Source organism: Trachinotus anak, unplaced genomic scaffold, assembly GCF_046630095.1.
Source record: "Trachinotus anak isolate AG129_WGS33_773 ecotype Australia unplaced genomic scaffold, CSIRO_AGI_Tana_v1 ptg000034l, whole genome shotgun sequence".
NCBI classification, from domain to species: Eukaryota; Metazoa; Chordata; class Actinopteri; order Carangiformes; family Carangidae; genus Trachinotus; species Trachinotus anak.
This window is the reverse complement of record NW_027273885.1, coordinates 1,798,888-1,823,056: the sequence shown is the minus strand read 5'-3', so window position 1 is coordinate 1,823,056 and position 24,169 is coordinate 1,798,888. Positions and strand designations below refer to the sequence as shown.

Genomic DNA, 24,169 nt, shown 5'->3' with positions numbered 1-24,169 from the left:
GCAGGAAGAATGGTTTGTACGATGTGTCGAGACATTAAATAATAAGAATAACTAACAGTTCATATGATAGCAACAGATTCCACACAGTCGAATGCTCCATGATCAAATTATGTATAAACTTTGGGGACATTAATGTTTAGGAAATAAGGAAAAGGAGACATGATTATGGCACTGAAAGGATCAGTGTCTGGAAGCACTAACAATCAAAAATAAACCTTTCCAGTAAACACATTCAGTTTATTCATATTGGAGGTTTTTTAGTCACTGATTTGTGTCTTCAGTTTAATAACTTAAGTGTTTGTTGTAAATGGAATTTTTGGACACAAGCTTGTTATTACCATTTAATCAAATTTCACATATATCTCCCTCCTAAAAGACTAAAATCCTAAAGCCATTTGAAACTGTCAGTGCTGAGTCTGTCCACAAGGTGGCAGTAGCGTAGCACAGCTCGCGTCCTGCTGCTCCTTGGCTGTTGTTGCTTGGAGCAAGGTTGTTGAGGACCTTAACCCAGCAGACCTATGGATTCTGTTCATTATGAGCACTGATTATTAACACGGGTAGGCATGAAAGCCAGGTCAGTTGAGTGTGTTAAGAGAGGTGCTCTTGTAATTACTCAGTAGGACATTCTCCTGCGCAGGCTTCTCCTTTAACCTCAGTGTTGGTGGGGAGAAACACACTTCCACAATCGATTCCTATCTCCTCCTGCCTTCAACTATCCCTCTGTCCCCTCCCTTGCCCCCTCCCCTTCACTGCTTTCTCTGCTGCATGTTGAAAGGACCCGTGGTAAACTTGAATCCTCCTTGAGTCGCAGCTTTAATGACAACCTTTTCTCTATCACAGCGCCACGCCACACTTGTTCCAGCAAACACTGGGCAGACAGTTACAGGCAAGAGGTCATTAAGTTCAGTATCAACCCAAACAAGACTACAAAGTTTAACACAACAAGTGGTTCCAATGAAGCAGGATCTGTGGACTACCCTGAAAACCGACAGTGACAGACAAAAGACGTGTTGCTGTTAATTTTTTTTAATGTCATTTTTCAAAGTTGCAGAAATGTCAAAGACATCTCAAAACCTCAGCTAATGAAACAAAACCTCTATGCATGACTACATACCACGAGAAGTAAAGAGATGTTTTCTCGTCATTCGGATGGACAAACCTTTTACTGGGTTATTAAAGGATTTAAAATTATTCACCTTGAACTTTGAGGATTCTTAAACATGAAAGATTTCACAAGCTGTTTGTTGTCTTGTTCTTGTAGCAGCTCTCTGACCGTTGCGTGTCAGGGCAGGATGGTGGTTGTGGTTCAGAATGTAGAATGGACCACACATCCTTTGTAGGGTTGGTGGTATAGTCCCTGGTCCTGTCCATGTCATCCTTGTTCCCCTGTGGGACATATGACCTCAATGAGCTCCATCCATTGTTCTCTAACATGTTTAGCCAACTCCAAACTTTAGTTCATTGTGGCTACCAGGTCCATAACAGTTCTGCTCCAGGTCATTCAGAGTCTACCAGGTTTTCAGAGTAGAGTTCTGAATGTGATTTGGCTCCATTCAAAGCAAATGACCCAACCATGACCAAAGTTTTCTGTCCAAGGTTTTACCTGTTTACTTGGCAAATATGTCAAGCTTCTCTGTCTTCTCTCCTATGTTGTGGTAGTTGTTGTAGCAGATAGTTTGGTCAAGTACAAGTCTTCAAGCTGCTGGAAAAAGGTTCACTGAATGCCTCTGGGTTTATCTGCTGTGGTCTGGGACATGATCCGATCGATGGGCCAGAAGAAGAAAATCAGAGGGAGGCTGCAACCTCGTCTCGCTCCAGACTGAATGGGAAACACAGTTTTTACCCAACCCTACATTCTAAGTGTTGATAGAAGGCTCAGATAATACGTCTGAACTTTGGTGGACTTTCCCACTCTGGATCTTCCAGAGCTTTTTTTTGTCATGGAAACTTCAACATGATCTGTCCATACATGTTTATATTCATGCAGCTTTTCACATTAGTAGTACTTCATGAGTCCTGCTGGAGGAAAAGATGTAAAATGTAAACAGCTACAGAACTTTGTCTCTATTTTTCCTAAGATTGCCACAAGATTACTTTTTTTTTTTTCAGGGAAACTTGCCAAGGAATTATTACGAAATTTAAAAAAAACATTTTATGCCAACATGGAGATTCAAATGCTGTTTCACAATCTTTTCCACGTTATCGGAAATAAAATTCTGGTGCAAAAAATACTAAACCCTTCACTCATCAGTCAAATTTAATACACTGATCCCTAAAGATACAAAATCAGCCTTAAAAAACACCTCTGAATAAATAAACCCCCAAAGAAGTTGTGACCTCAGTGTGGGGTGAGGAGTTGTCAGCAAACTAAATGTGCACCTCGCAGCCACACTGGTTAAAATAACACTGCAGAAAAAGTAGGAGCTACAATAAAAATGTGTTTTAGCTTCATCTCATGAAGGATCATTAGATGAGAAAGCCGAGTTGTTCCAGGCCAAAGGTCTGCAGCTCACGAGTTTGCACTTCTCCTCCGTGATCTATAGTTCATAGATGTTCTGTCAGTCCTGCTCCACTCTCTTGTTTGAGAAGCAGCTTGTTGATGACTCGTGTGGTGTGTTTGCTTTGGGCAGACTTCACGGCGCTGCAGTGCTTAGTGACTGGATTAGTGCATCAATTAGCAGCTACTGGATGCATAGAGCCATGCTGATTGATTTAGATGCTGTGGGAGACGTGCAGGTTGTTTGCGTGGGGACAACATCAACACATCTGACTGAGAGAAACTGATATTTATCTCAGTCTGTTTAACTTTGTCACTGTTTATAATAAATGGACCAATTTTTTGAATGTTTGTTGTCAGCAAAAGTGGAAAACTTTAAGTATTATTAAGTATTATAGTTGACAGTAAAAAAAAAAAATACGCCTGCTTGACATGGTTAACCTCCCCTTGTAATCATGGTATAAATACAGTAAAGTTATATGAAGTAAAATATGAGTAGTAGACATGAACTTAAGGCACTGTGTCATTGAGGCCAATCTTCCAGGTTATGACCAATTTAACCTGGTTTAATTTTAACAAATGAGCAGTAAACATTTGCACAATGTGGCCAAAATACAAGAAATGAACGGTGCAGGTCAAAAATAAACAAACAAAGCTTTTCTACTGGTACTTTTGCAAGTTGGATGTACCTGGGTCTGCACTGGTAGGTGCTGACCAAATGCTCACACTCTAAATTATGACATGACCAAAGTCCTCACCTTCAAACACTTTATCTGCTTCTGTATGTTACCAAACTACCTGTCAGCTGTACGTGAAAGCTTTACAACCTTGAATAGTGTTACAAACTTGAGTATTGCATGTAGAGGCTCCAGGTCTGATGCATGAAGTTAGATACACTCTGTACAACCAAGGAAACAAAGGTATTCATAAAAATAAACAATATTTTTTATGAAAACAAACTATGTTCTGTCAGAACAGCCCCGATTGTGTGCTACAACTAGGAAAATTAAAATGAAATGGCTTGTTGACTTCGGCGAGACTCTGCTGCAATTTGGTTGATAGTTTCACTGTCAGTGCTGGTTAGTGTTAACAGGTTATTTCCCATGATAACATACAGCATAGGAGTTGGTAGATTTTTTATTTACTGTAAAATGATGCAACTCAATTTTCATATTTGAGTGAAATCAGTTTTTGATTTGGAATTGGGACATACCTCGTGTTTATCGTACGTGGGATATGCTTTATTGAACTGAAGTGGTGAAAAACTGGCAACAATATCCAGCTCTTTTAACACATCCATCAACTTCAATATGAAATACAAAATGAAAGGAGTTGGGCATTTCTTTAACTGCCATGTGTCACCCTGAGGATTTATTGCCATCAGATATCATCCAGATCTCAAAGATATTTTTTTTGAAATTATAGTTTGTCTGTTTTGCTGGTAACTTACGTTTGTGTGGGTGGATGTTTAAAGATTGAGGGAGATGTCGGTGGAAAATGTGTAAAGAACAAAGTAACATGTTGGTTAGCTCATATTCAACATTAAACCCCCCCCCCCCCGTCACCTCTTTCCTCCAGACACTCCTCACTTTTTAGTGTGAACACACACACACACACACACACACCCGTCCGGCCCTTATCAGTAACAGTGCGGGTGTCGATAAATAGAAGCATCCTCTGGGTCTTGTTATTTCCTCCGCTGCAATTAACGTTCCCATCTGCTAACCTGTGATTAACGGTGTTTACCGATATGCTGCGGCGTGTTCGACTGCTTGAGTCGTAGAACACACCTTCCTCTCCCATTTCCCAACCCCTCCCATGTGCAGCTCAGACTGTCAACAGTGAATTTAACTAAACACTTCCCCTGGGAATCTCTGTGGCTTCGGCCCAAGTGATGGAAAGTCGGTAAGTTATGATTATGCCACATTGTTCTGCAGATACAGTATTTCAGACTAATATTGATCCTTGAGTAGAGTTATAATACAAACATACATTTCAAAATAAGTATTTGCTATTGCAACAATTAATTTATCAAGGTAAAGGCTACATTTCCCATGGATCTCCTGTCAACCTTAACCCCCCCCCCCCCCCCCCCCCCCCCCCCTTTCTGGAGGGATGTTTTGAAGCTTTGATTTGGGTTTATCACTTGCCCCGTCTTGGCAGTTACCAGGAAATTCAAATTTGGACAAAGAAGATGGAACTCAGGAGTCCCACAGGTAGAATAACATTAACTCCATTCACTGTCAGAGGTCTCCTCATCAACACGTCCATCCATCGGGGAGCACATTCATGTTCCCCAGAAGAACTGCGTTTACTGAGGTCATCGGAAGACCCCGCTTTCTTTTAGTTATCATCTTTGCACACAAGACGACTGGATGATAAATGCTGTTGATGGTAATGAACATAAGGCTTCTAGCTTTACACCATAATCCCAATTTGCATGTGGATTTTACTCAATATAATGAACTTATTCGGTGCCATGACATTTGCTGAGCACATTCATGCTCCCAAGAAGAGGAACAGCTTTGAATTCCGTTGCACCATCCCTCCATCCTTTTCCAGCTTCCAGATGTCTTTCTCTGGAGCCCCATTCTGCAGGTCTTCCTAGATTCTAAAGCTTCCCCAGATGGGACTTGTAATCAGAGGCTCAAACACGTCAGCTTTTGTGCAAAGGAACATCAGTTCCACTCCCAGTTCTTCCAGATGTTTGAGCAATTCACCGTGTTCCTAAGGATGAGCCCAGCCATCCTGCGACAGTTTCTGTGAGCATTACTCAAAAGCTCTTTGCGGGAGAAAGGTGAGGGCTGGAACGTGTATTGTCTTTCACATCAAGAGCTTCACTTTAGACTCAGTGCTCAGCGCCACAGCAGAAAGGAACAGCTGCTGCATCACTTGTATCATAACAAAGACCTCAAGCTACTTTCCTTTGGCATAGCAACTCACTTTACACTTGAAGATGGCGACCTACTGTCTTCCAGCACAGCGCCATAGATACCTCAGACTTGATTACACTCAGACCACCATTGTGATGTCACTTACACCAAAAACAAGCATTTCTCTCGTTATCAGTTTAAAATTTGACATTTTTATCCCCACTGCTGGTGAGACAGCAAAATCATTAGGATGTATAGATCAGCATTCTATGCTTATTCTCTTCCACTTTGCAGTTTCTGGTGGTTGTTAGCTGGGCTCAATGCAGCAGCGACACCACAAAGTGACATTCGGTTGTCCACATAAGAAAACACTGACGTAGTACTTCCCTGGCCCAAGTTTCTCCAGTGTGCAAAGAGCAGTTTCAGATCTTGTGACAAATCACTGCATAAAACTATCAGGCTCAGTGTGCAAGTGTTAATAGATGTTTTAATCATCAATTCTTTTAATTATGCTGCCTGTTACCCACTGTGTCTGGAAACGATATGAACCAAACATGGAGAGAAAGTGAACCTCTAGCATTTTAAAAGCCACTTAAACAGACATTCATTCATAGCACTCAGGTAAATGAGCCTGCTCTCCAAAATGCTGCTTGCTGAGCAGAGGCTGTAAAACAGCAACATATCAGACAGGTTACTGCGGGAAAAGCTATTAATTAGATAGAAATTGAACAGGTTTGTTGGTTACCATGGTAACAAATTACCCATTAGCTGCATAGGAAAATGTATTTGTGTGACATTCATTCACTCAGTCGCAATAGGTTTATTACCTGAGGATTCTTGCTCCTCTACTGTTAAAATGATGCTGCCATATGGGACTAAAGTTCCTTGTCAGTCTGGATTTATAAAACTAAAAATCACCTACTCACTGCAGTCTGTCAATACATGAGACATTCTGAGGGTGGAAAACAAAGCTTAAGAAATGCAAATTTCACTGAAACAACCAAAGTTACTTAGCAGTTAAATGCTCCACTGTGTGCAGCACGTTACTATTTCTACGGTCAGTTGATCAGAGCTTTGTCTGCAGCTGCTGGACACAGGCTGATTAGAGCTGTGAGACTGAAACCAAACTGTAAAACTGTGGCTGGGAAACAGAAACAAGGAGTTATAGAGGCAAAAAAAGAAGGTAACTGGTTCATTGCAACACATTTCAAATTGGACATTGTTATTTTTTTCCCATTCATTTTCAATATAAAAAGTAATAATATAATAAATATAAAAATCAACTATATAAATTATATTTATTTAAGCTATCTGACCTGCAGTACTTGCTTTTGCTTGATCTTTCCTCATATTTTTTCCAAAGTATTATGTTGATATTTCTTTCAGACTTCAGAATGTGAAGAGCACTTTTAAAACAAATGGTTCTGATGTCTGTGTCTGAGTAGATTTATTTGTGACAGTGAGTGCAGAACATAACCACTTTAAACAGAAAACAGAAGCGCTTCAGTTTGCAGCTTGTTGGATTTTGAAGCACATGGACGTACCGCTGACACCAACACACACTCCTCAAGGCCGCCGGTTTTCTCTGCTTTTCATTGAAAATTGATTGAGAAATTCCGCAAGAGCGCCATCATCGATCGGACGCTAATTGTGGTGGGTGAGAAAAGGCAAACATTCCAGGCTGGCAGTCGCAGATTGAAGTCAGCTATCTGTGCAATTAACACCACGCGGGACTTACAATAGCCTGCGTGAAGAAGTGTCCTTTTGTAGGTGTTGGGCTATTTTCCTGTGAGTGTAGTGGAGGAACCTGATTCCCTTTTGTAAAGTGGACTTGTTGACAAACTTAGTCTGTCTTCCTTTCACTTATGACATCAGAAACAAGGTCAGCATAATAGATTAGAGAAACATAATGAAGACATAGGGTTACCTTGAAAATCCAGTTTTAGTTGTAAGAAATTGTTCACACACAGCATCACAACATTTGGACACACAAACAAGGACAGTAGTTGTGTGTGCGCTGTATCCCAAATTAGGGAGAGTCATCTTGGAAGGCCACAGCATCAGACATCCTCTTTGGAGGACTGAAGGTCGGCGGCTCAGACCACATATAAATGAACCATAACATCCTGTGCTTCCAATGCGCTGTCTCCTGCCACGCTCTCAATCTGATGATGATCTCATCATGATCAAGAATTAAATTTGGACCTTGACTTTTAAGTCATCATGGACAAATAAATCCATTAACTGCTCATGGAAATTGAGATTTGAACAGTAATTTCCCAACTGCTCCCGTCTTGTTTGCTGCTTTGTACTTTGTACTTTACCACAACTAAGTTAGGATGGGTTCATCCAGAAAATCCACTTAACCAACATTTTGACCACATTTATATTCTTAGTGCTTTCATTCCTTACATAGTTGACAGTAGAAAGTGTATGGTAAAATGGAGAGAGGGAGTTGACAGGATGAAGGTTGCTCTCCTTGTATTTTTTACCCTTTTTTAACCAAAGGATTCTTCAAATCAGATTCAGATCAGATGTGGATGTCCGAAACAGCAGGCATGGGAAATGAAAAAGAGCATGCCTTTAGTTCATCCAGAAAGTTATTCCCTCAAACGTGTCCAAAAGGCTGTTTATCATTCAAGTCCTCTGGTCTGAGCTTTTCTGACAGCATCTTTCACTGTATGGATTTTTGAGCAATGAATCAACACTATTTTCACAAAATTGTTCATCTATATTAGCCATTGTTGCTTCTAGCTGGTCTTAACAGCTAGAAACCACCGGGCATGTGTGGCTGGTTGGCCAGATTGGTCAGACACGCCGCTCAATTGAGCGGAAAATTGTCCAGTATGGCAACATTTCTTGGGTGTAAAGTTTTCCGCCCCAGATCCAGTTGTTTTCTTCATGAGACGTCAACTAATCAGGGGGCACCACAAGGAGAGGAATGTATTACACACACACACACACACCTCAGTAGACGGTGCCATTGGCCGGTACCAGCACAACACCAACCGGTGTCTTGGTGCTGCATCCCAATATCCCCTGGGACAGACTATCTGGCTCTCCACTCTGAGTCTTCCCCTCAGACGGAGAGTAGGAATCTGGCGCTAAGATTCGTGGGGCCATTCCCTATCTCCAGGGTCATCAGCCATTTGGAGGTTCACCCTCACCTTTCCTGGTCTTTAAGGATCCACTGCTCGAGCCTGTCAAGGTGAGCTCACTGTTTTGCCCGAGCTCCAAGTTAGCAACATGGACTTGACTGTGTTTGTTTGTGCTTCTGGGTTGAAGCCTCTCTCCAGATGATCCAGAACTGTCCCATTTAAATGGACTTTTTCATTTGCCGAGGCTCCACAGGGACCGCAGCACCCAGTGGACTGTCAGTAGGTGGAATGTAGGTCATTCAAACTTGGCTTCAGCAGGCCTGTTACAGGGTTTCTAGGTCATGTTCATAATCAATTTTTCTATAAATGCAGAGCTCCACTGAGGTTCATGGGACATCACTGAATACATATGTACATGCAGACATGGCCTCATATGCCGTCTTAGCACTGTTGTGTGTGTTACACAAACGACACATGGGGTAAACAATCTTGTGCTGGGCCCAACACGTTACAGGCAGACATGTTGTTGCACACCAGCATCCAACTGGACCAAAGAAACATCTTCATGTTTACTTAGATGTTGTTTAGTGTGCTGCAGGAGCTAATTAGCTATCTCGCCTACAAACTGACATTAGCAGTGCATTTTCCCCCAGTGAACGTTTGTTTGGTGGCTCGTTCAACAAGCGAAAGTGCAGGACAAGTTAGAGCAGGAAAGCTAATGTGGGTTGATGTTCGGAGGCTGTGGCTGCTGTCCGGCTCAGTGCAAACATCTGCTCTGCGCCGAACGATGACATAACTGCTCAATGTAAGGTTTGATCAGCTGTGTCAAAATAAGGTCTTTGTCTGCGTAGACTGATACTGCAGCAGTATTCCATCAAATTAATGCAAAACCAGAGGGAGCCATCATGAAATGAAGAAATATAAAATATAAAACTCTCCATCGGGGTTTGTTACAGACCAATAAATATGTTGTAATTTTAGTTGCACCTTAACATAAATACTGCAAATGACAGTAAAGCTTGCTGTTGGCTTTTTTGAAAATGACAAACCTGTGAGCCATTACCTTTTATTAATTACTTACTAACATATCAAGTCTGCACTTACTCACTATTTCAACTCTCAGTTTACACCAACACAGCAGTCAGCACAGGTGGTGTGAGGATTCACATTTCACTCGCACTGAAGTGTGATCAAATTACTGTCAGTCAGTCTCTAAACTACAAGAGTAGGAGGTTTGGAACTATGGCTTTATCAGCTCTAGATAAACGTGAGATTTTATTTAAAGATCTCATATTTTTACCCTTTTCTGTAGTTTTATCTGAAGTGTTGATCTCTATCAGAAGATATATTTGTGGTTTAAGAATCAAAAACCGTCTCAGTGTAGTTTTACATCTCCTCTCTCAGGCTTCTCTCTGGAGCTCTAGTAACAACAGGTCAGTCAGCCAATCAGTCAACCTGCCAATCTGATTAGCTGACTGTTATTGACCAAATAAGAATGAAGCTAATTTCAGGTAAACACTCAGACAAACCAAATCCTGCAAGGTTGGATTGTGGGTCCAGGTGGGCGGGGTTTGGGTGTGGCTGATAGCAGTGACTGATTTGTTGTGACATCACAAAGTTACAGAAGTCCTGACAGCTTGTTTTAAGGCTCAGTTTCTGAATACAATATGGGACCTTTGATAATAATTAATTATTAAAAATTAATAATAATTTATTTTACTTCTTGATAATGCCATAGTTTTGTAAGTTTTTTGCCCCAGAGGTGATGAACTGACTTACTACTTTTAAACCATTAAAGCATCACAAAATAAATGATCAACCATTAGTCATTATTTAGTGATAAACCCTTAATAAAGGTTGCATTTCTGAAAAAAGTGACACCTCTCTCAGTTTACTCTCTTTGGCCTTGATGTCTGTCTTGTGTCCTGGGATCATCATGGACCAAAACACGTCCTTTGTTCACAGATTGTTTGTTGTCTTTGTTTAAGCAAGTGATACTGCAATGATCATATTCTCGAAACAACACACACACACAGTGTAGATTTCAGTCACTCTGCAGCTGGGGGAGCCGTCCTGCCTCCCTGTGCCAACAGTCAGTGTCATAGAGCGACAGCAGTTGTGGCTGGTTTTGAATTAGAACTATGGCTTGGGGCACTTCGTTAACTTATTATGGAGAACAGAGGCCCTCACCGATGCCCTCTCTCTCTCTGTCACACACACACACACACAAACACACTCCAACTCACACCCTCCTGTCTTTTGATAAAGCTTGTACCCTTGTCAACAAGCACACATTTTAATTAGTGTTGATTGTTGTTGGCATGTTCAATAGTTATTAATTAGAGTGGGGAGGGGCTGCAGTCTTGATTGCATGCCCGAAGCTGTGACGCATTGTGTTGTCTCACTCTCCAGAATAACAGAGATGCTGTGAAAAATCAAGGTAGGAGGGGGTGGGGGGGTTGTAACCCCTTTGATAATGTCTTCTTAACTAGAACATATAAAATGTGGACAGGAACTACGTTACTCCTCATTTATTTTCAGCCAGTGTAAAATTAATTAGTAATAACTCACTGACCAGTTTTAAAGTGTTTGAGGTTATTATTATTAGTATTTTTAATAAAACAAGAGTAAATATTGAACTAAAAGTGATAGTTGGGGTCATTTGATGTAGGGTTGTTTGAGGTTCTTATCGATACTCAGTGTATCACCTGCAGTAGATTCACATCAGCTCCCAGTTTAGAGAAGCAGCAGGACAAAAAAAAAAAAAGCTAATATTAGTTTAAGTTTATTTTGAATATTTTCACCATTTTATCTGCCATCAAACAGCCCTTTGCTTTGGAACTGCAGCTTCACTTAGCTCTGTCTGACTCAAACAGCTGATCTGCAGAGTAATACATTCCTACATTCGTAGGCTTGCTTGTGCTTAGTAATACAATTGTTCAATTGTCCTCAACTGTAACAGCAGTTCCAAAGTAAAGGGCTGTTTGAAGGCAAGAAGCAGTGGTGAAAATATTCACACCAACTGATATTGTTTTTTTTTCTTTGTGCATGTTTTTAAGTGGCCCAAACCCATTTGTGCTGATGGCCCCGTCCACAGCAGCACATCCCTCACCTTCTGTGCTGGTGCTCCTGCAACCCCACCCCTCAGGTGGCCAGAAACACAGCTCCACATGGTTAAATAAGCAAACGTACAGCAGCTGTTTTGAAGTTAATAAAAGGTTCATGTATCAACTAAAACAATCAGTCAAAAGATGCTAAAATGCTCCACAGAGCTCAGGAGCTGGTGATAACTCTGTCATTGCGAGCAACAACTTCCATATCACATAATTCAGCCTGTGATTCATATATAAACGTTTATTACTGCACCTTTAAATCAGAAACAATATGAAAAGGTTCCTTGAATATATTCTGACTAATTGTTCTTTTTCTTTTTTTACCTTTCTTGTGTTTTGTTTGATTAATTTGATGAGATCCCTTCATTACTTTATTGTCTTAAAATCAATGAAGAGATGGGGAAAAAAATAATATATAAACCAAACCATAAACAATATAAGAGAGAACAACATGTTATCATGGCCTCTGTGTTAAACTGGAATCTGTACCCATACTGACCTCCCTCTCCGTGCTCCGGGGCTGGTGCTTCATCAGGAGTGACGAGGACCACCCCCCCCTCCCTCCTCCTCCTCTCTCAGTCTTGGTCTTGATGCGCCTTTTGTTTGGTGCCTAATGACAGCTGTGATGGAACCGTCATGCTCTGTGATCAGACGGGCCCACAGCAAGGCCTTCTTTCTGCAGCCGCCGCCGCCGCTCTGCTCCGTCTCTGTCTCTGTCTGCTCCCTGCACCAGGGAGAGCTCTGCAGGTCAAACAGCCTCGTGTTCTCACCTCATCGCTGCTGATCTGAGGTGGCACCGTATCAAATCTCATTTCAGAGCTCTAGTTTTATTTATTTATTTTTTTGCAAAATATGCATGTGTATATATGTACATATAATACGCATACAATGTTTATATGCTGCCATAAGCTCCAGACAGAGAGGCCCAGTGGCTAAAAATATCATTTTCCCCAGCCCAGAAATTGTCTGGAGGGTTCATTGGAAACATGCAGCTGGGTGCGTTTCCTGCTGTTTGCCTGAACACATACCCTCATTCGGAGACGGTGAGCAGCTCTGCCTATTAAAATGTAAATTCCCTCTCGATGCAGTGGCGGCAGCAGTGGCGGTGACGGCGAGCCCAGACTGGGATGCAGCAGGGAAGGAAGGGGAAGATGGTGGGGGTGAGAGGTGTACGCGCTATAGGCAGGATCTGTCTTTCACCGTGCAGTGGCTCCCAGATAGGCAGGCTGTGGCTGTGTAATACGCTCCACTGGCCTTCAGCAGCCCAGGCTGGAAACAAAAGGTGACTGGGCCATTCCTCTGATGCAAGCTCACTATAATACACTTTATTTTACGGACATCTTTCCACTTTGTCATGTTTCTTCACCCGATTGTATTTTTTAATTTCATATATATTTCGCTTTTATCAATCAGTGTTTATAAATGATCAGCGGAGCTACCAGTAAAGTCTGGATTGTGCTGTAACCCAATTATTAAATTTTACGCTGCTGATCACATATTTATCATCTACTTTTATGAAATAAATTTAACGTATGTTTCTTTACACCATCATATTTTCAAAGGAGTCGTTACATGTCATGTCATTCACGTGATGAATACAAATAAGATAAATAACATACTCTACAAACTAAAATGACCATGTAGGTCACTCGTTTACCTGCGGCAGGCATACTGGACCTTTGTCGTCATGGTAACAATAAAACGACCTATAGAAGCGTACCAGCGGCAGGTGTGCTGGCGCTTCACTGTCACGGTAGTAAACTTGCAGTTAAGGTTGTGCATTGGTCGTGGTTTGGTTTAGGTTTAGGGAACGGTGGTGGTTTGGGTTAAGAGAAGTAATTCGTCACTTAGCGGAGCTTTGTCACCGTGGTGACAACAATAAACACACGGTGAAGGGAACGTTAGGAAACAGCGATCTCCTCTTTTCCGCTTTATGTACCACGTGATCTAACTTCCTGCCTTTCCCTGTATCATAACTACAGTTGCCACTAGAGGTCGTCGAACAATAAAACCTAACTGTGGGTCATTTTAAGCTGCTGGCACAGACGACCTATGGACTCTTTTTTTTTTTTTTTTTTTTCTAAACAGGACAGACTTTTAAATAAATACCAAAATATCACAGGAAAAAATGAGGGAAAAAAAACCTCAACCAAATTTTAAGGACACTTATTCAGAAGTAGTTACACTCATACACAAACAGTCATGTCCAACACATACACGTCTGTTCTGCTGTTGGATCTATTTGTTTGTTTGGTTGTTTGAACCTGAATTTAAAAGCAGGACCTGGGATGTAGAGTCTGTTGCTTTATATAACGATGTCTCTCTGCGAAAAAAAAAAAATTGATTTAATGTATAACAGTTAGTTAAGGAACCCAGAATATAAATATAACTGTTGCTGTTATACTATATATATACTATATAAAAATGCTGGAAAAAAATGAACAAAAAAATCAAAGACCTTATTTACAGTAAAAGGAATATTTCAGTTTTTGTTAATATGATAAAGAGTATGAGCCAGTATGAATCTGTATTGTATCCAGATAACGTGTGTATCTTAATTTTATTATCATTTTTTTTTTTTTACCTGCCACGTGATGCATGTAAATCTTTACATCTCTAAACTGTAGTGAGCACATATGTACATTTTTGTTTTCATTTATTTCATATCCACTCTTGTAAATTTGATTGTTTCTGTGATGAACATATTAAATCTAGATGTTATGTTTTTGAACTGTATCTGTAAACGTTACTGTTGAACTTTCAAAGATGAGGAAAAAAGAGATTTCTAAAAATAAGGCCTTTGCAGCTCACTGCAGTAGTTGTTTCTACAAGTGACAGCTGATAATTGAATGAACGTCAAATCTTACTCCTTATTAAGACTTACAATGTTAATTAAAGATGCATGGCTTTATTTTGAATTCCCAGCTGGATTACTTTCAGCCCTTATCTTGGATTAACTTCCAATGACCATAATCATGAGGAGAAATGAAGTGAATGATATACATTTATTGTGTAACTGTAAACTAACTGCAAACTGTGAAGCGTGGTTCCAGCTGGCAGGTTTTGCTTTGCATCATGTCTGAAATTATAAGTGTGGGACACTAGATGGAGCTGCGATCATGCTGCAGACAGCTCACTCACTCATGGTGCAGTGGCCACTTTCGCAGCCTCCCGTCTCCATTCCCCGTGCTGAACACAAGAAATACAGCTGGCTGCTGCCACCGTCGACCCCTGTCACTGCATAATGACTGTGCTGCTCGTATTGCATTGCTCGTATGCAGCAACAAACAACTGGAGAAAGTGGAGAAAACGAAAAAGGTTTCAACATTCAGATTACTAGACTGTAGCTTTTTGCTTTTCTGCAGCATCTGTGCTTCAGAGACTTTGATCCTGGGGCCCCGGAGGGCTCGGGGGGTCCACAGAGTCTTGCATCAGAAGCTTCATTATTCCCTGAAACAGAGGCTGTGGTGGAATTCACCTGATTCTGTCCATTGTGAGACAATAAGCAGAATTGATTTAGCAGTTACAGGCTGATTTATGTGAGACCAAGTGACAGTCTAATGTCTCCTGCCCCGACAGAACCTGTGTCCTTTCTCTGCCTTTGCTGGTGATCAAACATGTTTTCTTACTCTGTCAGAAGCTGCATAAGTAATGTTGTCTAGTCACAGACCTCACACTTGCCGTTTTAAAATTTTCTCACTGTAAACAAGTCACCTGAAAACAGTCCTAACAAAGCCTGGTATAAATTATACATATTCCTGTTGCAGCAAACCCTGCGTCTTAATTCACACCTGAATATAGTTCACAACAGGATCATCAGTTTACATCAGCGGGAACCAATCGGCTTGAGGCTGAGTGCCACAGAATGGCTAGAAGAGTCAGAAAGTATTGAGGGATTGTTAAATACATTCTTGGTTTTGGTGTTTTCATGGGATTTGTTGACGATGATAAAGCTAAAAACAAGGAATAACATCAGTATTATTCTTTAATTGCCTCAAAATACACATGTTAAATTCCACAAACACCAGGTTCTCCCATGGTTTTCAGATGACCATCCACCCATGCATCTATCCAACAACCCTCTCAACCAACCAAGAGAACTGAGGAAGGTCTTTGACGAGAAGCAGTGTGACATCTGCTCACCCAGAGCCGCAGAGGCAGGCAGGTGTCTGATTACTCCATCGAGTTCTGGACGTGGCTGCAGAGATGGGACACCAAGCTTCCCCTCTATGATGCTTATTATCATGGACTTACTGATTGCCAGTTCGTCTTTAATATAGTAGAGCCCCGATCACCTACACAGCTTGATGACCTGATCTCCGTGTCACCATTTGAATTGGAAAGAAAAATGTTCTCCACATCTCCACTGTTTCCACGTTCATTCCTGGTGTCTCCATGTCTGGCCCTGCCAGCTCTGCCTCTGGGAAAACCATAGCCTGCTCTGTGGCCAGTCGATCCACTTCACCTCTTCCTGTCCAGGAAAAGCTGGGTCTCATCAGTAACTTGGACGGCACTGGTGAGCTGAGCCCACAACTCTAATTCACCCTCTCGACCTCTGCGACCGTGAACCGGCCTCAGGTTCAGTTCAGATGAGTTCTCTTCTACATTTTCATATCCCTCAGTTTCAACTTGATCTTTCATTCTCGCTGTTGTTGAACCTCGTTTAATGTTTGTTTAGTGTTGTTGTTGTGCACACTAAAGTTTGGTATTTCTGTTTTTCTTAGGTTCATATCTCAGTTAGGAACTCATATCGATTCTTTGCTCCCTTCATTCTCCTCGGCACGCCACCAAGAGGAATTTTTCTACTAGACAGCAGGTGAGGGGATGAGCTGTGATTTACCGGTGTCCTCCAGATGATACAAGTTGTCGGTGCTACAGGTGACCCTACTGCCAGAAATGAAACCCAGATCATTACAGTTGGCTTATTATTACAATATATAAGCTATTACATTTTTCATTGAGAAATCACAGCAGAAATGTGCTTTAAGAATAAAATGTAATAACAAAATGCAAGTTAAAACACAAAGTGGTTTAGCATTACACACTCCAGATGTCTGTTACATGATAGGAAGGTTCTTACATCTTGTACAGACTCATTCATTTTTACTTCATTATCTACCGTTATTAAGGTGTCGGTAAAAGTGGGAACAAATATGAAGTTGTGACCTGAGACAAACTATGATTCAACTCAATTAAAACTAACACACCAGTCAGAATTACTTTGAGTCCAGACTGAAGTCTGAGCTGTCAACCAAACACACACAGGGTCAGTGTGCATGGCGCTAGCAAGCTACAGCTAACATGACATCAGTCAACTGAGACAAAAACTGGCTTCACACCTTCAAGTGATGGTTCAGGTTATTTGATGAGGGGTTGTGTGAGGTACTTATCTATAGTCAGTGTGTTACCTACAGTAGATTCCAGTCAGTGTGCTACCATTTAGAGAAGCAGCCGAGCATCGGCACAGAAGCTGGGACGGGGACAGCAAAAAAAAAGTATTTTAGCCCATTGACTGTTTATAAAAATGGATGTAGGATCTGGGACTGAGAAGTGAAGCCACTGCTGAAGAGCCTTAAAGCTTCATATATCTACTGACCATCAGGGGGCGACTCCACTGGTTGGAAACAGAGTCTGATTGTATTCAGAGTCTATGGGAAAATGTCTCTACTTCTCATAGATTTATTACCTCAGTGAATGTTTTCCTGATGAGTTTATGTCTTAGTCTCTAGTTTCAAGTCTTCTTCAATACAACATGATGTTCCGTTTTTAAATTATGATCCATATCGAGGAAAATAGACCATAAAGCAGGGTATACACATAGGGCGGGGCTACTGTGTGATTGAGAGACAGAGCAGGTCAGATCCACCCCTCACTCCTCCTCAGCTCCACCTTCTCATCCAAATATGGTTTCTTCAAGTCTCAAAAAACCAAGATGGCAACATCCAAAATGCAAACTCAAGCTTTCACAACGGCAGCTCACAAACCAACAGGTGACGTCATGTTGGGTTGACACTTGTTTTAGCCACTTTAAAAATTCCCACAGAAAAAGATAATGTCTGTTTACGTTCACGCTATATTTACAGCTGATCTGCAGAATAATACATTGCGTGCCATAGGTGCAAATGTATGTACGCTGTGTACAAACCTGAATTCATTTATTAGCTGGAGAGGCTAGGCCAGAGGAGACTCGTCTGGACCAGGACCATACTGCGGTGCCATTGCACAACCTCCGACACGTTTCTGTCACTGGACCTTGAAGAACTCCTCACCTGTATGAAGCTGACAATTTAGTCCACAAAACGCTCCTCTTCACAGTGAAATGGTTTATTCTCTCCCTGAGAGATTTGAGAGTTGAAAATTGTCCATCTGTCCTTTTCCAGTGAAAATGAATTCCAGGTCTAACCAATTGTCAGGCCTTGTGTAATTTAAGAGACTGCTCCAAATATCTTTTAAGTAATGAGAAGTCATTTTTGTGGCTGCTTCCATTCTGTCTGAAATGGTACATTCAGCCACGATGAGGGGAAAAAAGGAGACAGCCAAAGTCTGAATGACTCTATGGCCTTTTGAACCTCAAGTCAAATATCATTGTGTGGGGCCCTCCCCTGAGTGGTAGTCACCAAATACTGCTGTTAGTACTGATTGAAAATCCATGAGGACCTTCGTGAAAGCAGCGCAGTGCCCTTGAAAAATGATATAAAAAATGTCTCTGTCCTTCCCATCAAAATATTGTGTCTAACGTCTGCAGCACCTTCACTCCCAGCTCAATTTTTTCACCTGGAAAAAAAAAGGAGAGGCTGAAGAGCATTCATAGACAATTTTACCTTTATTTGAAATGACTGTGACCATGGCAGTTACAATAGACTGTTAGAAGCCATCAGAGCTGCTGTGGTCGTGTCGGCTTTGGCCTCTTCTCATGCTGATTGGTCACAGCTTTGTTGTTGCAGTGTTTGTGGTGGTGGCAGAGTTAGTTGTCACCACAGTTATGTATTTCCTCTAAAGACAAAGTTTGTTTTTTTTTCTTAAGTGTGTACCTATGATGCATTTTAAAACATAAAAAGCTAATGCTAACCTTTTCAGAAGGCTGCAGCAAACAATCCCTGTTCCATTAAAGGTTTTCTAACTACAACAAGACATAAAAAGCCCCAAAATCATGAAGAAATAAGTGAATCTAGAATTAAATTTCAAGTTTTAAGGAGTGGAAGTGAAGTATTAAGACTTTCAAGCACCATAATCACACAATAATTTGCTGAGGTAGTTCGAAGGCAATTGTCCATTTTTTCCAACACTTCACTTCATAAAATGTGATGCAGGGATATTGCTGCAACTTAAAACATGAAACATAAACCCGTGTTCAAATTTTTTTTAAGCACAGCCCCCATTCAAAACTGAAAGAGCTTGATTTATCCAACCTGTTTTCAGGTCAGAACACTCAGAATTGCACCAAATAGTGTGAATAATTTGGGGGATTTTCAAGGTACTAACTGTATGTTAACATGTTGGCTACATTTGGTCTAAAGTTTATGGGCGTCCAGCACCTGTTTATTCTTGACTATACAGACTGTATTTCAAGAAGCTCCTTGAAATACAGGACACTGTAGTACCAATATACTAATACATAAAATATACTGCAAATAAAAATAATATAGTGGAATATGAATTAAGGATTAGGGACTTAAGGCGAGTTTTGTGATGGGATTGTTGTCGTAAAGGCAAATTTGTGTAGGTTATACAAGTATAAAGGTGAAACTAAAAATTGATAGCATTACAGCCCGTTCCATTACTTTGATTCATCTTATTTCTTTTGAACTTGACCACAGTTTGAACCAAGTAGCTTTAGTCTAAACTTAACCCCGGATGTAGCAGATCAGAAAATTCTTATGTATCATTTCTGTAACTATCCTATGCTGAAGGTTATTTTTCAAGATTCACTTTAAAGAGTCCGCTGGAGAGCGGCAGCAATAGGTTCCAGGATGCTGCCCAATGTGTTTATACTGTCATTTTTAACTATACTGTATTTATGCACATTGGGTCAGTCAGTGAAGCCACAGTTATAGGCCTCACCTGGCTATTCTGGGTGGTTCAGTTGTACCTGTAGCATTGCACTCTGGTCTGTGGTGCTCCAGAATCATCCTGGCTCCTTTTAGGAAACAGGAATAAGCTCTGCTCCTTCTTCCTCCTTGCAGTTGATGCATGCATATGAATCTGTCATTAGTCCCCCCTCGTTCTTCGACGGGGAAAAGAGATGGAGAAAGATGAAAGGCGAGGCAAGCCACCACACGTGGCGTAGTTAAACACCTCGTGATTTATGGAGCTTTAATTTGGTCGAGGCCCATCCATTGTTTTGCAGCTTGTGGTGCGGCAGGCTGCCCCGCTGACAGTAATTTCCCACTAGTTGGGGAGAATGGTGTATCATGAGCTAATGGCATTCTCTTTTCCTTCTGTCTCTAGAGGAGGAATTAGATGTGTCAGTGTGTGAGGGGTTGAAAATGAGAGTTTGTGTTTGAAATCAAGTAAGAAGATAGTGGCAGAGTAGGAAACAAACAGCAGTTCCTATTTACTCTGCCAATTGCACTTGCCGATGCTGCGTGTATTGAAATGAACCGGGCTGTCTGTGGCTGGGAGAGGGTCAGGCCTGGCAGTTTTGGAATAGATGGTAGCAGGTAATTACTGCAGCCCATCGGCTGATTAGAGCTGCTGTATCTGAGCCCTCCCCCCTCACCCTCAGACCTCCCTCACCTCTCTGTGGCCTCTCATCCTGATGGGAGTGGACAATTGAGCCAGACTCTGTTTGATTGCTATCACACATATTTACTATGTGGCGGCTTCCTGCACCCATCTAAACACCTCGCTGAGTTCAAAGGCTGCAGCGTGCACTCAATCTGGTTTGGCTCAGTTGTCCTGAACACTGTGTTTATGTCCTTTCCCTGTTTATTCCTTCCTGTCTGAATTTTTTTTTTTTTTTGTTCTGTGCATCAGTCCTTTTGTTTTCTAGCGAATCACCTTCAGTGTGGAATTGTAGTGTTGTACTTATGGGTGTAGTTTCTATTATCAAAAAGTAATTTCCTAAAACAGCTGGAAACTGTAGTTTTTCTTCTTCTTTTTAATTACAGTTTTTGAACCACACTTTTTTCACCTGAGTACATAAAGGACACACTGCTCTCTACATTGGCGCTGACTGTTGGTAATGGACATAAATAGTGAAGTACAGAATCTGTCCTGACTGAAACATCTGAATAACTACTGGATGGACTGCGACAGAATCCCTGACTTTCATATGCAACATCGGCGTTTTGATAATAGTAACTTTGAGTGAAAATTTCTCAACATCTATCAAATAGACTGCTGTGAAATTTGGTGCACATGTTCATTGCATCAGGGTAATTGTAGTAACTTGGTTTATTGTCTGACTTTTTATCGAGCGCCATCATCCAATAATTGCAAAACTAATCACGTTCCCATCAGCTTCAGCTGTGTCCTGTGTTCAGTGCTAATCAGCAAATGACATAACCTGATATTAACATGCTGATGTTAGTATATTGCTAGTGTTTCTGAAAATGAGCTCATATAAAGTGCTACAAGAATGATATATTTTTGTAGGCAAACCCTCATGTTAGCGCCACCCTGATAAAAAAGCCAATGGGATTTAACATTGGCTTTTGTATTAGTGCAGGGAATAATCTCTGTTTCTGATCCTGACAGGTTTTGTTCAGCAGGATCATCTTCACTAATGACTCCACTTTTTGATGTTTGAAGCCTAAATACAATCAGCAGCAGTAAAAAGCTCATGTTAGGCTCTAAACCAACGACACCATGGTCACCACCACTAACCTTCAGCCTGTAGTCTGATTCAGCTCTGAGCTCTTCTACAGAAGCCTTTCCTCTGACAGAGTTAGTGACAGTTTGTAGAAACACAGCGAGGCTGTAAAGGTGGACTGGTGAGGAGATCGGTTTCCATGTTGGACTGATGACGTTTAATGTCCCCGACAACCTCTGTCGTCTCATTTAGACTCTTGTTAGCAACCGGCCTTTTTTAACAGACGGAGACGCTTCAAGAATCAGGGCATTTTGACAACACGACGACAGTGTACTTTGAGCAGATCTCAGAACAGCTCTACTGGTGGAGTCTGGTATGGTTTCCTGATTTGGGAAAGAGAACTCATGTTTATTTGCTGTTCCTGTTTCCGGATAAAGTACTAATTTGAAACGCATCATAATAAAGCATAATAGCAGAATTATTTGTCTGATGTTTGTTCCGTCCAACACTTGTTTTTTGTGCAGTGTGATGACTAATGCCGCTTCTGGGGCCCCTGTCTCAGCTTTAAACTTCTCTTGTTATCAACAGTTCATTTGAATATTAAAATGAAGGTGTTCATTAGTTACCCAGCATCCTCTCCCCTTACAGCAGCTTCAAGAACCCCCTAGTTGTACTGAACTCCTGCCACAGTTTTACCTCTTATTTCTGTCTAAGTGAACGTCTGAGCAGCAAATACAAAGCTGAACATTTGAACATGACCTTTTATCTGGTGCAGTCGAACACAGTGAGCTAGAGCTGAATGAAATTATGCTTTCCGTGATGGTTAGTGAGTCTGTCCACTTCCATATCTTTCACCTCGGGAGCTGAGCTCTGGATGTCTCTGGAGTCTATATTACATCATAAAAAGCACTCATTATTAACAGTTTTAGAATAACATTCAAGGCCAAATGACTTTGAAATGGGAAAGTTGATGTTTTTTTATTTCCTCTCCTCACGCCACATATTTGATTTAGCCACCTCTCAATAGTAATTCACTTTGATATGGTTTTCCACATAAACAAAGCTATGTGGCTGGAAGCAAGCCGCTGGCCGATGGAGTGTGTCGGCCATAAGAATCCATATCGCTACAGCTACAGAGCACTGTCTCCACAAAAATGGAAACAGTGTCATCAGCATTAAGGGAAGGGGCATACCCATGCTGATAGCTCTCAGTGAGGGTGTGTGTGTGTGTGTGTGTAAATCTGTGTGGAAGAGGAAGGGATGGGGGAGGAAATGATTGTCTGTGTTTATTGAACTGTGTGTCTGTGTTTGTGTGAATTTGTGTGTGCATTCATGCTGACTAGTCTCATGATAGCTTGTTCTGTGTGGTGTGGACTGGTGCTCAAAGTGCACTCCACTAGATGGGTGACAGTGTGTGCTGCTAGCATTTCACCTTTAGGCTGCTGCAGCAGTCAGCCAGTCAGTCATTGTGTGTGTGTGTGTGTGTGTGTCTGCATGTGTGTGTTTTTCCTTGCAGAGACACAGGTTAATAGGTAAGAGACAGAAAGAAAGAAAAAACGATGAAAGATACTGGTTTCTTTATATTCCCACTAATACTGCATTTGAAGCAAGTATTTTCAAGTAATCTCATAATACTGAAGTAATTATACTCACAATAAGACAAAACAAATACACAAACATCTTCATCACTTTGACAACATTGATCACATTTAGGTGAAAGGAATAAAACTCAACAAAATTATATGAAAAATATATGATGTGAGGAAAAAAAAGAGTCAATACAGAAACAAAAGAGATTCCTGGAGGACAGCAGCAACGTCTGAAATTCATTGAGCGATTCTAATATTACAGATATTGGTTATACAACTGTAATGAGCAACTAGTCAGTTCATTAGGTTGGCAGAGTAATAAAATTTGATAAAATGACACGAGTAATGATCACAAATTAGCTTACACCTTCTGCCAGAGGTGTAAATACTGTGTCAGCTGACATCTTACCAATAACAGTCTGTGGAATTAAAACATCTTTTGACGTCTGTAAAAATACTGGTAGAGACAATTCAGCAGGACGTGTCTCCACCAACCATTCTCAAGAGTATGTCCATGGTTTGCTCCATAGTATCCATAGTTATATATTGTACTTCTTACATGGATAATGCAAGCACTGATGAGCTGTAATGAATGAATGAATGCATGTTGGATATAATGAATGCATTGTACAGCATGAGGTTGCTCAAGGCTATAAACTCAAAGCTATAATACTATACATTCAGACCTTATCAGTTTTCATCCAGTTCAAGCAGAATCTGATTCTGAACAGTCCTTAACTGCTGTGTAGGTGCGGGGGGGGGGGGGGTCTGTGGCTGCAGCTCTTCTCCCTTCTTGTTGTTCATGGACACAGTGAAAGAAGTGCAGTAGCAAGAGAAAACCCACTTTACAACTGTACTTCATCCTATCTTATACTTACCCACCCAAATCCTGCAATGCACTGTATTTGGGAGTGATATATACTAGCATAGCGCAGTTCACAGCCAACAAGGTGATAAAACTCTTTACATTTGGGAACCTCGGTGGAAACTCTGGTTTTTGGGGAGTGCAGAAAAAGCCATAATTCCCTTATCACTTTGTACATGTATGCTATTATGTCTTATAACACTATTTTAAGTTGCATTAGCAATTCGGGCACCCCCTTCAGCCCCACAAAAGGCAAAGCTTCAATGGAAAGGCCCAACCCACCGTTTATAAAAGCATCCGAAAAAGCCCCACTTTTTAAAGAGTGCCACCTCCGAGAAAGCTGTAAGCACTGATCCCAGCTGTGTGTATTTGCAAGGCCC

The 24,169-nt window shown here is 41.2% G+C and overlaps 1 protein-coding gene across 8 annotated transcripts in view; it reads left to right on the top strand.

Annotated features, from left to right (window-relative positions):
- Nucleotides 1-24,169, top strand: part of LOC139614596 (dehydrogenase/reductase SDR family member 13-like) — a 138,835-nt gene that overhangs the window by 5,918 nt on the left and 108,748 nt on the right. For 2 of the 8 annotated variants that reach the window (XR_011687094.1, XR_011687097.1), the window contains exons 6-7: nt 15,629-16,159; nt 16,306-16,397. Coding sequence is in view for 3 of the 8 variants with exons in the window: in XM_071471963.1 (XP_071328064.1) it covers nt 841-1,020 (180 nt within the window). In the remaining 5 variants the exon portion in view is untranslated. The other 6 variants (XM_071471963.1, XM_071471964.1, XR_011687096.1 and 3 more) reach the window with 5 other exon arrangements.